At 44.2% G+C, this 17734-nt stretch overlaps 1 protein-coding gene across 1 annotated transcript in view; it reads right to left on the bottom strand.

Annotated features, from left to right (window-relative positions):
* Nucleotides 1–17734, bottom strand: part of ADAMTS3 (ADAM metallopeptidase with thrombospondin type 1 motif 3) — a 346529-nt gene that overhangs the window by 101844 nt on the left and 226951 nt on the right. The window contains exon 7 of the mRNA XM_030190629.1: nt 13916–14072. Coding sequence (XP_030046489.1) covers nt 13916–14072 — 157 coding nt within the window. The remainder of the gene's footprint in view (nt 1–13915; nt 14073–17734) is intronic.

Raw genomic sequence — 17734 nt, 5'->3', positions numbered from 1 at the left:
CCCTGTGGTAATCAGGCAGCACATGGCAATATGCCTGCGCTATCTGATTTACACAGGATACGCCTACTCTCTGCCTACAGTTGAAAATAGAAAATATGGGCACACTGCTGCAGGACGCCTCATCGCGTCCTGTGGCAATGCTTTTGGCCATGCTGTAGGCATGCACTAGTGTAAACTGAGGCTTTACTAAAAGGGTCCCTAAATCTGAGCTTAGTGTGTGGGAAAATCCTGTGTTACAGCGTGTTAAACCCAGATTTTAGTACACTTTAGTGAAAGGGCCCCTTTATTTTGCATTTTTTAAAAGCATGATTTGCACTGATTTTTCCTTTATCTTATTTTACTTTGTACTGAGCCAATAATTTTATTTATTTATTTGGATTTTGGTCACACCTGTTCAGTAGTAGCTCAAGGCGAGTTACATTCAGGTACACTAGGTATTTCCCTGTCCCTGGAGGGCTCACAATCTAAGTGCCCTGTTTACTAAGGTGACTTGCGTTTTTAGCACGGGCACAAAATTACCGTATGCTGTATAGGCACCCATAGGAATATTATGGGCGCCTATTTAGCACACGCTAAAAACGCTAATGTACCTCTAGCATGGCTTAGTAAATAGGGCCCTACGAAGCGGCAGTAATCCGGTTAGCATGGGAGCCCTCAGTCATTTCTTTAAGAAAAGAGAAACCTGCCTTTTACCCGCTGCAATAAAACGGGGCTTCGACGTGCATTAAAAACACGCACCGACGCCAATGCAGGACCCCTCTTGCTGCAGCTTCGTGAAAAGACCCCTAAGTTTGTACCTGAGGCAATGGAGGGTTTAGTGACTTGTTAAGTGTATTTTGTATTTTTTTGGTTTTATTTTGTAAACCTCTTTAATACTTCTCTACTAAATGGTTTATAAAGTATTAAAATCAAATCAGAGAAGAAACTCAATCCTGAGTTTGATGTAACTTAGCATCCTGTCTCACATGACCAACCCATAGCAGCAGCAGCAGCAGTAGATTCCTGCTACAGGCCACTGCTAGCCAGACTTCATGCTTAAAGGAAGCAACTAGAAATTTCTGCTCCTGTGATCTCAGACCTCAGACATCAGTGAAACCACTACTACTATTTAGCATTTCTATAGCGCTGCAAGGCGTACGCAGCGCTGCACAAACATAGAAGAAAGACAGTCCCTGCTCAAAGAGCTTACAATCTAGTTTCACAGATACCCAACCCGGACCATTAAGGGCCTTAAAAATTAAGCGCAGGGCTTTAAACTAAGCATGTCTGGCAACTGGTAGCCAGTACAATTTTGAATGTTAAATGAGATGTGCTCCCTCTATCTACACCCAACCTGCACCTCAGTTGCTGAGTTAGATATGACAGAGAAATAACATAGGAATGAACAGAGACAGGGTATAAAGGAACAAGTACAATGAACTGGAAATGAAAAAAAGGGCCGACCTTATTCAGTACATTCACAAATTCTTAATTCTAACCCCTTTCCCATCCCCTATTCTTCCACAGACAAAAACTGTTATGGATTCTGGGCATGAGACAGACCCTATCTGCAATCATTTAAGAAATTCTTTTACAGGGTAGGAAAGGAAATGGATAAGAAGGAAATGTGGAGCCTAGCTGCTAAGACTGAAATATCATAAATAAAACTGCTTATATAAAGAAAATGATATGCATGAAGATTTGGATAGGTCTGGTGAACGATAGGCATTGATGGTTAATAAAGAATTCACTTTGCAATGCATCATTCTTCAAGACTCTCCCGGTGCTTTTCAGTGTGAGTTATTTAATAGTCAAATTTTCAAGTTGATGGCTGAGGCTGACATTCAGATGGCATTTGCTGGGCAAAATTAAGGAGGAAAGTTTGTCTTGTTAACTTTGGGTAGAAATGCAGCTGTCTGGATAAACTGGATGTCCTCTCATTTATACAGATCAATTTGTCCACCTAGATTCAGACAGACAGCTCTCAATATGCTACAAACAAATGTATTTGTGCATGCCTCCATTCTGTCTGGTTAACTTTGCACTCTTAGCAGTTTTATCCAGGAAAAATTAGCTGGACAAAGAGAGGATATTTCAAAAGAGAAAAACATATGCAAGGAAAAGCCAAATTGACTTGCTTATTTTAATATTAATCACTAATAATGGTAGAAAAAAGGGTATAATTTCTGTTCTACACATTTTCCCCAGATACTATATCATGTGACCGTATTTGTACATGCAAATCTGGTCATATTCTGGATTTGCACATGCAATTTAATTACTCAGCAAGCCAATCAGTGCCAATAATTGCCACTTAAACAAGCAACTGTTGATACTAATTGGCATTAATTAGAATTTACATGCACAACTTGCTAGGCATATTCTGTAAAGCAGTGTGCATAAATTCTAATGAGCGCTGCCAAAAAGGTGGCGTAGCCATGGGTATGGAATGGGCACACTGTGAGCGTTCTGAAAATCCATGTATAGAATACACTAGCTCCACGCCTAACTTAAGTTCCAGTATTTACACCAAGTTTTACTTGGCGTAAATGGACACGCCTGGAGTTAGGCGCAGGCACAGCCGTAAGGTGTATTCTATAAACTGGCTAGGCATATTCTATAAACCGTGGCTAAATCTAGGCGTGGATTACAGATTACACCTAGGCGGAAATATATTTGGCACTGATTTTTCAGCCATATATAAAATCTAGTCCTTTGTGAGTGCATATTATATTGTTTTGTATTTGTGTTCCAGTTTGCATCAGGGGTGTAGCCAGCATTGGATTTTAGGTGGTGCCCAGGTAGAATAGGGGGACAATGTATTTCCTCCTTCTGCCCCCACTACCACAACGTTAATCTTACCTTAGCAGGTGGAGATGCCTAATCCCCGCCAGCGGACAAGATCCGCTACTCAAACTGCACCAGCAGGAAGAAATCAGTGGCCTCCTTTCCAGCCGTCGGTGTCTGCATTCTTCTTGCATGTTCCATTCGCATGTGAACTGAGCATGCGTGAAGAGTGCAGACATCGATGGCTGGAAAGGAGGCTACTGACTTCTTCCTGCTTGAGCAGTTCGGGCAGCGGATCTCATTCCTGCCAGCCATTCAGCTCCAGTTATCCTGAACTACCCATTTTTTTTACTACCTGCTGAGTACATCTCTGAGTTTTATTGGTCACCTCTTTCCATGTGATCTCTTTCCCCCCTCTTTGAGAGAGACCCACCCTGGTCTGCCTGTCTCCTGCCACATGCCCTTTTTCGTTTTGGCCCTCTCCTCTTCTATGGTGCCTTCTGAGTATGCCTGCCCCCTGTCGTTTCCTGTGCAGTAAAGAAGAGAAAGTCTCCATCTTGGCTCTTGTGAGCTGCTCTGCCTTCTCCTCCTCCCCTCATCAATGTACCATCTTTTTTACCATATACCACAACACATCACATCACATTGCCAACACTCTATCTCAGTTCCAGCATCAACTACAGCAGCATCAGACTCATTTTTGATCCCATCATTCTTCCCCCTCCTCTCACACTAAATGTATTTAGCAACCTGTCTTCTTTGTAGAGGCAGGTGCAGGTTTAGCTGTCTGGATACAACAGTGGCATACCAAGGGCAAGATGGTGGGGGTGGTCCGCCCGACCAGGGCCGCTGAGAGACAAAGCCAGGCCTGGGGCAAACACTTCCCTGGGCCTCTGCACCTCCCCACTCCCTCTGGGCCCGCATGCTGACCCCCCCCCCCGGCCCATATGCCACCTTCCTCCAGATCCACGTGCCCCCCCCCCCCCCAGGCCTGCTTACTTGCTTGTCTTCTCTCCTGATAGTTCCACTCTGCTGCACAGGTCCTTCTTCCTGCCGCATCCAAACAGGAAGTACTTGACACAGGAGGTGGGATACGGCAGGAAGAAGGACCTATGGTTGGCAAAGCAGAGTTAACGTGATAACTCTGCTCTGCGGCACACAGGAGCAGGAGAGCCACATTAGCACTGGGCGGGCACCAGGCCCCCCTTAGAGACTGGGCCATGGGGAATTTTATCCCATCTGCCGCCCCCCCCCCCCCCCCAGGTGGTCCTGATATTGACCAGAATATTTTTTTCTTTTTACAGGACTACTAATACCTTTACCATTTAGGTTCTTATTTTAACAGCATCCCCACATGTAAATGACAGCATTTAAACATCGGGAGAGGCCCAGAAATTTTAATGCCATTTTAGAACAAGGGCCATTCATACTTGTGAAAGCCAAGTACATTTAGATGTCAAGGTAGGGCAGGAACAGTGGTCTGGTTGTGTCTACAATACTGATGTGAATTCCCCATTTCATGTAGAGAATCCACATCTGTATTGAAAAAAAATAAGGCCTCGGTATTTACAGCTGAATCCCATGCATATCTAAAAGCTTGCTCTAAATCCTAGTGTCTGGGGATCCCCTGATCTCAGCCCACCCATGATAAGCCCCCTCCAAGATCAGATCCCTTTCCCTTCCCTGAAGGAAGTTGCCCGCCACCTGATGCCAGCCCTCTACCCTGCTCATGGCTCCTAGTGGCATACAACCATGATGGAGGCCCCATACAGTGAAATCTCCCACATGTGGGCAACTGTCTAACTTGGCAGTCTCCCCCAGGCCCAACCACCCCTGAATCTCAACCAATGTAAATAGTGCTCTCCAGGAGCCTTCCCCACCCCCTACCTACTCCCTGGGCTTACTGGGAGTCCTTGGGTCTACTGAGGTGGTGAAATGCCCACTTATTCCCGCCTCGAGGCTCAGGCCATCCAAAATGGTTGCTGATACCTCTAGCAGTGTTATTACCACCAGAAGTCTCAGTGGCCATATATGGACAACGGAAGCCTAACCCCTTCAGTAACAACCAGTTGGCAGACTTTTAATAATGAAAACAAGCCAGCAATGATAGACTGCAGTAAAGCAATATCACAGTGATACAACATAATATAAACATTGATCTTAATGTCAACAGTAAAATGCAGAAAAGCACAAAAAGGTAAATATTCATCTGCTGGCGCTGAGCATTTTTTTTTATCTGCCGCTGGCATTATGTCCCAGTATTCAATGTCAGGCCATGTCCAGGCACCGGCATTGAATAACTGAGTATGTGCAGATGGCCGAGACTTATCCAGTTAAGGCCAATATTCAGCCCTTAACCGGATAGGTGAAACCGGACAAAGATAAGACTGTGTTTTATAGGGTCCGATTTCTCCGGTTACCATATGTGGTTAAGTGCTGGCTATTGCTGGACCACCAGTTTTGGCAGTTAGCAGGGCCGCCGAGAGACTGAACTGGACCCGGGCAGGGCCACTGCTACTGGGCCCGGGGCAGGGCCGCAGTTGCTGGGACTGGGGCAGGGCTGCTGCTGCCCCCCCCCCCCCCCAATCGTCATCTGCTACCACCCGCCTCCGATCGCTGCCGTTCCCGATCACTGCCGCCCCCCCCCCCCCCCCCCCATCACTGCCGCTGCCACAACAGGATTAAAATACATTGACTGGCGGGGATCCTGTGACCTCGCCAGCAGAAGACGTCTTCCTCCAGTGCTGACTACCTGCCTCTGCGGCTGCCTTCCTCTCAGGGCATGCTCAGTTTCAAAATCGAGCACCTGAGAGGAAAAGCAGCCGCTCAACAATGGGCAGAAAAGCAGTGCTGGAGGAAGCTCCAGGTGCTCCCCAGCCTCCAAGGGGGGCCAGCGCCGGAGTTTTCTCTCTCCTGCTCCTGTCGGGATGCAATCACTCGGGTCCCGTCAGGAGCAGGAGAGAGAGACCCCGGCGCCGGGCCCCCCTTGGAGGCCTAGGCAATTTTGCCCACCACGTCCTCTCTCTCAGTGGCCCTGGCAGTTAGAGGGTATATTTACTGGCACTACCTGGTTAAGTGCCACTGAAAATCAGTAGATAGTCCTGCACAGGCGATTTAACCGGCCAGGAGCTTCTCCTGCCTGGTTAAATCGCTTTCAATATCAACCTCACAATTAACAACTGTAATGTACCTGCATTTAAATGAGTTCCTGACAGAGCCTACTCCACAAAAGGCTCACATTTGGAGAATAAATAATTTTGGAGTCCCTTTATTCCCATTTACAGGCAGTAAAATATGGTCTGCCTTACCTATTAAAGATAGTGCTCAATAAATTTAATACATGTGTCAAGTATGTACTGTTATTCAATTGGAACCTTGTATGAAAGACCCTGTTTGAGAAGACAAGGTCTAATTAAAATGATACACATATTCAACTAGAATTGGATATTAGGCTGTAATTAGGTATTTCTCTTGTGCATATAATAACAGATAATGGGAACTGTCATATCAAATAACAATTGTAATAACTGTACCATCTTTAATTAACTTACCGAGTTAAACTTACATTCCTTGATTATTCATTTACATTTTAATTAAAAAAAAAATTAACATTACTATAGCAATTCAAATTGTAATTGTGCTGCTGCCCAGGACCAAGTTAACACTATGCAACATATATTTATGAGCCCCTACCATGGACCCCCATTTTATTTTCTCCTCTAGCATCCCTCCTCCAGAGATATATGTCTCTGTTTGAAGAACAGTACTGCTGCAGTTTCTAGTCTGCAATGCATGGTTATGGCTTCTTTATTCATGTTTTGCTGGAATCTGCTTAGAAATATGGATGTGCAGGATATAAATATTTTAAATGAATAAATATAGGTGCCAATATTCAGATGTGGCAGTAAGTAGTTTGTAAGCTGCTCACAGCTATGGGCTAGACCAGGGGTAGGCCTCACGTATGCCACAGCATTGCACATCTGGGGTTAGTCTAGCCCAGGGGTAGGCAACTCCGGTCCTCGAGAGCCGCAGGCAGGTCAGGTTTTCAGGATATCCACAATGAATATGCATGAACTTGATTTGCATACACTGCCTCCATGGTATGCAAATCTATCTCCTGCATATTCATTGTGGATATCCTGAAAACCTGACCTGCCTGCGGCTCTCGAGGACCGGAGTTGCCTACCCCTGGGCTAGACTAACCCCAGATGTGCAATGCCATGGCATACATGGCTCCTGGCACTTAAAATCTGGGTATGTGCACTGACCCAGAAGTTAACTGGGCACCAGCTAATATGCAGACTGGGGCCTGGTTAGCTCAGCACATTGGGCTTCTTTTACAAAGCCTTGCTACCAATTCTTGGTGCGGCAAATGAGAGAAAGCCCATTCAATTCCTATGGGTTTCCTCTAATTTGCCACATCGAGAATCGGTAGCGAGGCTTTGTAAAAGAAGTCCATAGTTAGAACAGCCTTTTTTGCTGTCCTAATTTTATGCACTTACTTACCCAGTTAGTGGAATGAACATCACTGCTAACCAACTAAGCTGTGGTTCCACCCAAACTCTGCCATTAGACCGCCTCTAAGCTAACTGGTTAGTGAATGTTTCAAGTTTATTATAGATTTGCTATCCCACCCAGCACCAAAGAGCATCTAGGTGGCTTACAGTCTAAGTCGGAAGGAAAGAGGAGGGGGAGACGCTAAAACAACAGACATGGGGTAAAAAGAGTAGAACTACAATTTTGATAAAACAGCATGGGTCACTATGAAAGGAAGAGGCAGAGTTGTCCTGAGTTGTTCAAGCTCACCTCAGAAGGTGAAAGGTATTTAGGAGCAAGCTTCCATGAAAAGGATAGTTAGAGCTGATATTCAGTGGCACTACCCAGTTAAATGCCAGCTCAGTGGGTTTTAAGAGGACAGGAGCCTCTACTGCCCAGTTAAACCCCCTTGGAATACCAGTCCTATAGTAAACAGCAATTATCCGCCTCAGAATGTGCAGAATTTGTAAAAAGCAGTATTTTAAGAAGAGGTGTTGCTCATATTATTCAAACGCATGATGCTTCCTTTCTCGGAAACCTAAAGATAAAGGCAGACACCATGCTGATGTTACAGCTAACCCACATGCATGAAGGTGCCTCCCCTTACGCAATGAAGTGATTATCTCAAAGATTAAAGGTATCAGTGTCTGGAGATTCTGAGCATAAAAGCAGGGTCTGGTTTCCTAGGAATCTGGACAGCATATGGAGCTTCTGCCCAACAACATGCTTTAAAGTTTCAGCCTAATTCATGCAGAAAAAGCTATGTGCAGGGCAGCCCCTATGTTTCATACTAAATTGCATTTCCATCTCTTCCATTTGTCCAAGGCCAAATATATTCCGCGTATTAAAAAAGGAGAATGGAAGACCAAACGACAGCCGGCGTGGTTAAAAAGTGAGGTGAAGGAAGCTATTACAGCTAAAAGAAAATCCTTCATAAAATGGAAGAAGGAACCGACTAAAAATAATAAGAAACGGCATAAGGAATGTCAAGTCAAATGCAAAGTGCTGATAAGGAAGGCTAAGAGGGACTTCGAAAAAAAAGATTGCGTTGGAGGCAAAAACACATCGTAAAATTTTTTTAGGTATATTAAAAGCAGGAAGCCGGCAAGAGAATCGGTTGGAAGATGATCGAGGAGTAAAAGGGGCAATCAGGGAAGACAAAGCCGTAGCGGAGAGATTAAATGAATTCTTTGCTTCGGTCTTCACCGAGGAAGATTTGGGTGGGATACCGGTGCCAGAAATGGTATTCGAAGCTGACGAGTCGGAGAAACTTAGCAAATTCTCTGTAAACCTGGAGGATGTAATGGGACAGTTCTACAAACTGAAGAGTAGCAAATCTCCTGGACCGGATGGTCCCAATCTCAGAGTACTGATAGAATTGAAATATGAACTTGCGGAGCTATTGTTAGTAATATGTAAATTATCCTTAAAATCAAGCATGGTACCGGAAGATTGGAGGGTGGCCAATGTAACGCTGATTTTTAAAAAAGGTTCCAGAGGAGATCCGGGAAATTATAGACCGGTGAGTCTGACATCAGTGCCGAGCAAAATGGTAGAGACTATTATTAAGAACAAAATTACAGAGCATATTCAAAAGCATGAATTAATGAGACATGGAGGGGCATAATCGAATGGGGATGACTATCTCTAAGGGCGTCCATCTCTAAGGACGTACTGGCGAAGGGGCGGGGAACCCATATTATCAAAACAAGATGGACATCCATCTTTTGTCTTTCATCAGTTAACCATCTCTTAACCACGCCTCTGTCCCGCCTTCGGTACACTGCCAACACGCCCGCATGAACTTTGGTCGTTCCCGCGACGGAAAGCAGTTGAGGATGCAAAAAATTGGCTTTCGATTATGCCGATTTGGGCGACCTCAGGAGAAGGATGCCCATCTCCCGATTTGTGTCAGAAGATAGGCGTCCTTCCCTTTCGAAAATAAGCTAGAAAGTCAACCTGGGTTTAGTGAAGGGAAATCTTGTCTCACCAATCTACTACAATTCTTTGAAGTGGTAAACAAACATGTGGATAAAGGTGAGCCGGTTGATATTGTGTATCTGGATTTTCAGAAGGTGTTTGACAAACTACCTCATGAAAGACTCCAGAGGAAATTGGAGAGTCATGTGATAGGAGGTAGTGTTCTATTGTGGATTAAAAACTGGTTAAAAGATAGAAAACAGAGAGCAGGGTTAAATGGTCAGTATTTTCAATAGAGAAGGGTAGTTAGTGGGGCTCCTCAGGGGTCTGTTCTGGGACCGCTGCTTTTTAATATATTTATAAATGACCTAGAGATGGGAGTAACCAGTGAGGTAATTAAATTTGCTGATGACACAAAGTTATTCAAAGTTGTTAAATCGCGGGAGGATTGTGAAAAATTACAAGCGGACCTTACAAGACTGGGAGACTGGGCGTCTAAATGGCAGATGATGTTTAATGTGAGCAAGTGCAAAGTGATGCATGTGGGAAAGAGGAACCCGAATTATAGCTACGCCACGCAAGGTTCCACGTTAGGAGTCACGGACCAAGAAACGGATCTAGGTGTCGTTGTTGATGATACGTTGAAACCTTGTGCTCATTGTGCTGCTATGACTAAGAAAGCAAATAGAATGTTTGGTATTATTAGGAAAGGAATGGAAAACAAAAATGAGGATGTTATAATGCCTTTGTATCGCTCCATGGTGCGACCGCACCTCAAATATTGTGTTCAATTCTGGTCGCTGTATCTTAAAAAGATATAGTGGAATTAGAAAAGGCGCAGAGAAGGCGACAAAAATGATAAAGGGGATGGGACAACTTCCCTATGAGGAAAGGCTAAAGCGGCTAGGGCTCTTCAGCTTGGAGAAAAGGCGGCTGAGGGGAGATATGATAGAGGTCTATAAAATAATGAGTGGAGTTGAACAGGTAGATGTGAAGCGTCTGTTCACGCTTTCCAAAAATACTAGGACTAGGGGGCATGCGATGAAGCTACAATGTAGTAAATTTAAAACGAATCAGAAAAAATTTTTCTTCACTCAATGAGTGATTAAACTCTGGAATTCGTTGCCAGAGAATGTGATAAAGGCAGTTAGCTTAGCAGAGTTTTAAAAAGGTTTGGACGGCTTCCTAAAGGAAAAGTCCATAGACCGTTATTAAATGGACTTGGGGGAAAATCCACTATTTCTGGGATAAGCAGTATAAAATGTTTAGTACTTTTTTGGAATCTTGACAGATATTTGTGACCTGGATTGGCCACTGTTGGAAACAGGATGCTGGGCTTGATGGACCTTTGGTCTTTTCCAGTATGGCAATACTTATGTACTTATGCCCTGTGCCTAAAAGATATCAATGTACCAACTACTACTGTATACTATTTTCTTACAGGCATTGGCATGTCCAGTTGTTCCGGGAATTACAGTTTTGTGCTAAAAATGAATGGGCTAAAACACTTCACTATTACACTAACACGGTACTGACAACAATATACGAAGGAATCTTAGGGGCCCTTTTATTAAGCCGCGTAGGTGCCTACGTACACCCAAAGCGTGCGCCAATTTGGAACTACTGCCCGGCTACCGCATGGCCCAGGTGGTAATTTCATTTTTTACATGCGTCCAGTACACACGATGGAAAATATATTTTATTTTCAGGCGTGCGATGCTAACCGGGAGGTAATCGACATTCTATGTGCATTGACAATTACTGCCCGGCTAGTGAATGGGTGGCGGTAAGGTCTCAGGCCCAAAATGGACAAAGGCCAATTTTCATTTTGCCACAAGTCCATTTTTGCCCCCCCCCCCCCCCCAAAAGGCCTTTTTTACAGGTGCGCTGAAAAATGGACCTGCACGCATCCAATACATGCATCTACAACAGTGCAGGCCATTTATTGGCGCATCTTAGTAAATGGACCCCTTAAAATTTGGGCTTTTTCAGATTTGGTAGCTCAAAAGGCGAAGTCTGGCTCAATAAACATGCCAATGAGCCTTCTCAGGAGTAGCCCCCACAATCTGGAATTTACTCCCAGAGAGGCTACATATAACTCGAGACTACCTCTAGGTCAGGAAGTAGCTGAAAGTCTTGCTCTTCTCCCAAGCCTTTAATATATAGGGTGAATGACTATACACCCATTCTGCACCTGGACTACCTTGTTATACACACTTAGATCAGTTCCTTATCTCTTACTTAAGTATATAACAAACTTGCTTTGACTTTAGCTAACCATCAAATTATCCAACTGACTCTGTATCACGCATATTGTTACCATCATATATGTGCTCTTTGTGCCTCAGCTATATGGTAAGCCATATTGTAGAAAATCTTTAGCATCATATCTATGTGAGTTGAATATTCTAATATTGTTTATTAGGTGTGCCATTAGTATTATGCTAGCATTGTATTATATCTCTGGTATTTGAATTCCAGACATAGAATACAATGCTACAAATACAGTGTATATGAACGGTTTCATGGCAGTTCTGTTATTAGGTTTCAATTTACTGTTTTCAAGTTTATCTTATTTATTGTATTTATGTTTATTCTTGATTATTTTACTACTGTTATGCTATTAACAAAATGTTAAACTGTACCTACTGTACACTGCCTTGGGTGAATCTCTTCATAAAGGCGACTAATAAATCCCAATAAATAAATAAAATAATAAATAAATTGAAGAATGCACATCCATATTGCAATACCCCAAAACACTATCTCTTCCCTGAAACCATGTCTAAGAATACTGTGTGCTGCAAACCTGTACTTATCTGATGATGGAAGCACAGCTCTCCGAAGCCAGTCATAAATGCAATAATAATGTTGTCTGTTGGCATTTAGTTCTCTGTATGTACACTTGGAATACAATGGAACCACAAGGCTATTAGAAACCAAGGGGTCAATTTTCAGCTGGTGGTGGTGAGCAGTGGTGTACCTAGCTTGGGGGATCCCACAGCAGGAAGATTGGACGCATTGAGACAGCTACCAGCAGCGAAACTCTGGCCATAGTTGGTGTGATTGACCGACCACACACACACACGTTCTTGCTCACCTGCACTTTGAAGTTTAAGTTAAGTAAACCTTTTACTTCTTTTTTGTGGATCCATCAACAGTCAGTTCTGTGATGTTTAGCATTTTGAACCAAAGAATTAAGGGTTTTTTATGCCAATGAAGAGAAATAACCCATTGATTTTCCTCAACCTTTGTTTTTGAAAACATTGATTTGGGTTGGAAGCTGGGTTGGGTTCAGAGGCTTTTTCCCTTTTTCTTATTAAAGTTCTATTGCACTTCACAGGACTATAGTTTTGTAAAAGTATTTTGCCATCTATACTAGAGAGATTGTTTTGTTTAGTACTATCAGGACTCTCTATTCATTATTGTGATTGATATGTACCTAGCTTGCTTGCCACCTGGGGCGGGACACTACAGCGCCCCTCCCCGAGGCGCATCACAGCCCCACCCCACCCCCAAGGCGTGTCGCATCCCCACCTCCCGTGCATCACCCCTACCACCTTTCCTCTTAGCAAAGGTGTGCAGAGAGCAGTCGTGTGGCTGTTGGCTCTGCTGGTCCCTTGTCTCCTCTGACGTTATATCCTGCTCTGGGGCAGGGGATGGACAGAGCCGACAGCTGCACGATTCTTTCTTGTACCCTTTGCTGCTTGCACCTGGGGCAGACCATCACCACTGCCCCGCCCTTGGTACGCTACTAGTGGTGAGTGTTTTGCTGACCGCCATCAGAGTTATTGCCGGATATTCAATGCCGAGGCCTGTCTGGATATCCAGCATTGAATATCCTTTTTATTTTGAGTCGGCTAGCACATAACCAGTAAAGGGGTCCTTTTACTAAGACATGTAGGCACCTACGCACGTCCAATGCCTGACAAATTGGAACTACCGCCCAGCTACCACTTGCCCTGGGCAGTAATTCCATTTTGATGCATGTCCAAAACATGTGGTAGAAAATATTTTCTACTGCATGGTGCTTATCTGGCAGTAATCAGCAGTTTACGTGTGCTGGCTGCTTTCCGCCTGGTTAGCATATGAGACCTTACCACTAAGTCAATCAGTGGTGGTAAGGTCTCAGGCCGAAAATGGACGTGCGTTGGTTTTAATTTTGCCACACGTCCATTTTCATCCACAAAAAAATATGCTTTTGTTCCAGGCATGCTGAAAAAATGACCTGCACGTGTCCAAAACATGCGCCTACACCAGCGCAGGCCACTTTTAGGTGCGCCTTAGTAAATGGGCCCCTAAATCAATATTCAGAATATAACCAGCCATGATCTAGCACATAAAAATAGGGCTGTGATTTCTGCGGTCAAATATATGCACCAAACCTGGCTGGTTAAGTTCTGAATATTGGAAGTTATGTAGCCGATTGCTGACTGCGTGCCTGGAATGCTCCCAACATAGTCAGTTTTCACTTAGGTGCTAACTGGTCATTTTCAGCAACGATAACCAGTTAAGTGCTGCTAAATGAGCAATTTAACCAGTCAGCAGTCATTTCTGGATGATTAAATCATTTTAAATATCGACCAGCAAAAGTTTTAAAGAAATAGTTGCATATTCATATGCTGCTTTAATTTATTATTGGTGAAAATAATGAGTTTGTGTTGTTGTATTTTCATAAACACTACTGATTTACCTTGCATTCCAGCAGGTCCAAAATCCTGTCTAGTTAAAAATATGGCATGGTCGTGGTGTTCAGAATGATTCGGGTCAGACTTTTGCTGCTGGTATGCCCAGCGACAGACATTCTCCAAACTCCTCGATGGGTTTCCTCTTTCAATCAAGCTGATAGACTAGAAGAGAGGCATAAATTACACAAAGCACACCAATTCAGTATCAAAAGTATTTTCGAGATGCGTGCAATGTTTGCACTGTTCTTGACAGTGCTTTCCAGGCTATCAAAAACTGTGGCAAACAATGTGGGAAAAAACTCAAAAATGCTGACAAAGACCCTCTGGGTCTGATTTAATAGGTGAGATAAAATGAGGGCAAAAGAAGTCAAAATAAGCCTGAAGGCAGTTTCGAAATAGACAAAAATAAAAAGCCTTCAGTCAGAACTCACATATTCAAATGCAGAAAAATTTTAACTGGAACCAACATTTCAGCTCAAGTGGCATCTTCATCACTATCAATTTTAAAGTACAGTATCTTTTCCTCAAGGATTTAAACTTGAGGGTCCTTTTACTAAAGGGTTTTAAGCCCTTAAAGTGTGGTTAACACATGCTAACAGGTTACCACAGAATGTGTTAAAGCGTTTCACAGTATTTTACCTGTTTGCATGCACTAAACCATAAGTTACCAATTGTTTAGAAATATTTTTATAGAGGGGGATGTCAGGGATAGAGATTGGGCATTCCTGTGTCACCCAGTTAGCTCATTATGATTAGCACTCGCTAACTGGATAACACAGAGTTAACATAGAAGGCAGTAAGTGCTTTCACGAAAAATACTAAAGCATTTCTATAGTGCTACTAGACATAAATGTAGAAATTACTAACATTAGTACCAGTTCTAAAATATGAATACTTGAAAAATGGATACAACTAGTGGACAACTAGTGGGAACCTCTTCCCAAATGCAGTCCTTGCTACTTTCTAGATCTACTGGTCTATACATAAACTTGAATCTAGTATATGTAGAAGGGCATTTTAGAAAGAACGTCAAGTCTATATATCAGATATGAATATTCCCAGTTTTTCTAGCTCTGGATTGTATGTCACTACAAGGGGGATTCTCTCTGTGGTTTTCTTTTCTTTGTACTGCAATAGGTTTTCACTGGGTATTTTAAGGCAAAAGGCAATATTCTTGGAGATTATTTTGGGGTTGTAGCCTTTTTGTTTGAAGGATTCAGTTAGGATTTTGAGGTGTTTATCTTTGTCTCAAGTCAGAGCAGATAAGATGGTTATCGTATGGCTTGGATGTATAATGGATTTTTTTGTATGTGAAGGGTGGAAGCTAGAGTTGTGGAGGTAGCTGCATCTGTCTATAGATTTCCTGTGTACAGTTGTTTTTATATAGCCATTGCTGATGGAAACTGTGGTGTCTAGAAAATGTATTTATTTATTTATTTTCACCCAATGTGGTGTACAGCAGGTGCAAAAGTTGACTTTTTCTGGGGAGTAGTCAATTTCGAGTTTGATTTGTAGGCTGGTATATAGTGAAAGAACTGTAAATTGTTTGAGAGTCTCTTCTCCCTCAGTCCAAATCATAAAAATGTCATCAATATATCAGTAGTAATTTAGGGATTTAGACTTATATGCATTCAAAAATTAGCATATTGTAGAGCCATCCTGGCGCCCATAGCAGTGCCCATGATTTGCAGATAGATATCATTGTTAAAGCAGAAACGGTTGTGAGTTAAAATGAATTTGATTAATTTTGTAATAGTTTCTGGTGAATAAATGCTGAAAGTAACACTACAGGTGATTCATCATACGTCTGTTTACATCTGACTGAGCACAGAAGTAGGATTAGAACTGGAGCTAGTGAGTCACTGGTGGTTTTCAGCCCATTCAGTGGAGGAATGTGAGATGGAGAATAATCAATGTAGTTCAACCTTCTCCTTGTGAACAATATTGGATTCATAGGCTGAGAACTATCCAACCTGAGGGTTTGAATGAGTGTTTAATGGTTGTCCCTTTTATGATTGGCTCATGATAAATGCTAGCCTTTCTGGTTGGATGAAAGGTATTGAATGTTTGAATATAGAGCAGGGCACCATTTTGTTTTATTTATTTGGCTGAACAACAATGGACTAATATAGAGGTTTGAACACTCTTGGATAAGGTTAGAAATTATAAAATAAATCATATGTATTGACAATATTTATAAGGATATACTAATATGGACTTTTAGTTTTTTCAGGATCATGTCACCTGATGCAGAGCACTTCTCAAAACACGATTGTGTTGGTGACTCATGTTCTGGGGATTATCTAGAATGAAAGCTAAGTAGTGCTTTATTTCTCTTTTGTAAACATACCCCATGTTTACAAAGCCATGTTAGTGGCTGGCAGTGCAGTAATGCCAACATAGCCTATTCACTTTGAATGGGCTGTGTCAGCAGTGGCGTACCAAGGGTGGTGGAGGCAGTCCGCCCCGGGTGTCAGCGGGTGTGGGGGGGTGCTCTGCTGGTGCCCCAGTCCCCACCTGCCTACCAGTTCCATGTCGTCAGACGACCCTCTTCTCCTGCCACCCGGCACCTGACTCAGCCTTTAAAAAAAAATCTGTGACGCGGCGGCGCAGTGCAGCACTTTGCATCTGTCTGCTCTGTGTGTAAGGGAAGCAAATCACCTCATCAGCCGGCCTTCCCTCACCATGTCCCGCCCTCGCGGAAATAGGAAGTTACATCAGAGGGCGGGACACAGTGAGGGAAGGCTGGCCGACGAGGCGATTTTTCTTCCTTTACACACAAAGCAGACAGACGCGAGGCGCTGCGCTGCTCCGCCGCCTCACAGACTTTTTTTAAAGGCTGGGTCAGGTGCCGGGTGGCAGGAGAAGAGGGTCGTCTGGCGATGGAGCTGGTGGGGACTGGGTTGGGGAGGGGGGCTCAGATGGGAAGAGGGCTCAGATTGGGAGAAGGGGACTGGGTCGGGGAGGGGGACTCAGTTGGGAGAAGGGGGCTGGAACTGGGGACTGAGAAGGGAGCAAGAGGGAGAATGGGACTATGCTTGGGACAGGTAGGAGAATGGTTCTGGGGCTGAAAAGGGGGGGGCCCTAATGCAAAGCATGTGTATGAAGGGGACTGGGACTGGAACTGGGGGTTGAAAAGGAGGGTAGGTGGGATAAGGGGTCCAGTACTGGAACTGAGGGCTGAAAAGGGGCAGGGGCTGAAACTGTGGGGACTGGGGGCTGAAAAGGGGACAGGGAGAATTGGCTGGGGCTGAAGCTTGGCACTGGTGGGAGAAAAGGGCTGGGGCTGAAACTGGGGATTGGTGTGGGGACTGGGGGCTAAAAAAGGGGGGACAGGGAGAAGTGGCTGGGGCTTAAGCTCGGGACTGGTGGAAGAAAAGGGCTGGGGCTGAAACTGGGGACTGATGTGATAGTGGGGCTGAAACTGGGGGCTGAAAAGGGGGGCAGGTGGGAGATGTGGGCTGGGGCTGGAACTAGGGGCAGGTGGGATAATGGGGCTAGAACTTGGGGCCGAAAAGAGGGAGCAGAGAGAGAGAGAGGGACAGATCCTGGATGGAAGGGGGAGGGGTGAGAGGGAGGGCAGACCCTGGATGGAAGGGGGAGTGAGAGGGAGGGCAGACCCTGGATGGATGGGAGAGGGAGGACAAATGGTAGACTGAAGGGGCAGAGAGAAAGGGCAGACAATGGATGGAAGGGATAGAAAACAAACCCGGCCATCTCAAACCCGGCGAACTCCACGGCATTTGGCCGGGCTAAACCGTATTATCGGCCATCTTTTTCGATAATACGGTTCCGGCCAGCTGTAGCGCTGCCGCCAACATAGA

The sequence above is a fragment of the Microcaecilia unicolor genome, chromosome 2, assembly GCF_901765095.1.
Source record: "Microcaecilia unicolor chromosome 2, aMicUni1.1, whole genome shotgun sequence".
Taxonomy (NCBI): domain Eukaryota; kingdom Metazoa; phylum Chordata; class Amphibia; order Gymnophiona; family Siphonopidae; genus Microcaecilia; species Microcaecilia unicolor.
Note: the sequence above shows the minus strand (reverse complement) of the source record. Positions and strands in the feature narration are given on the sequence as shown.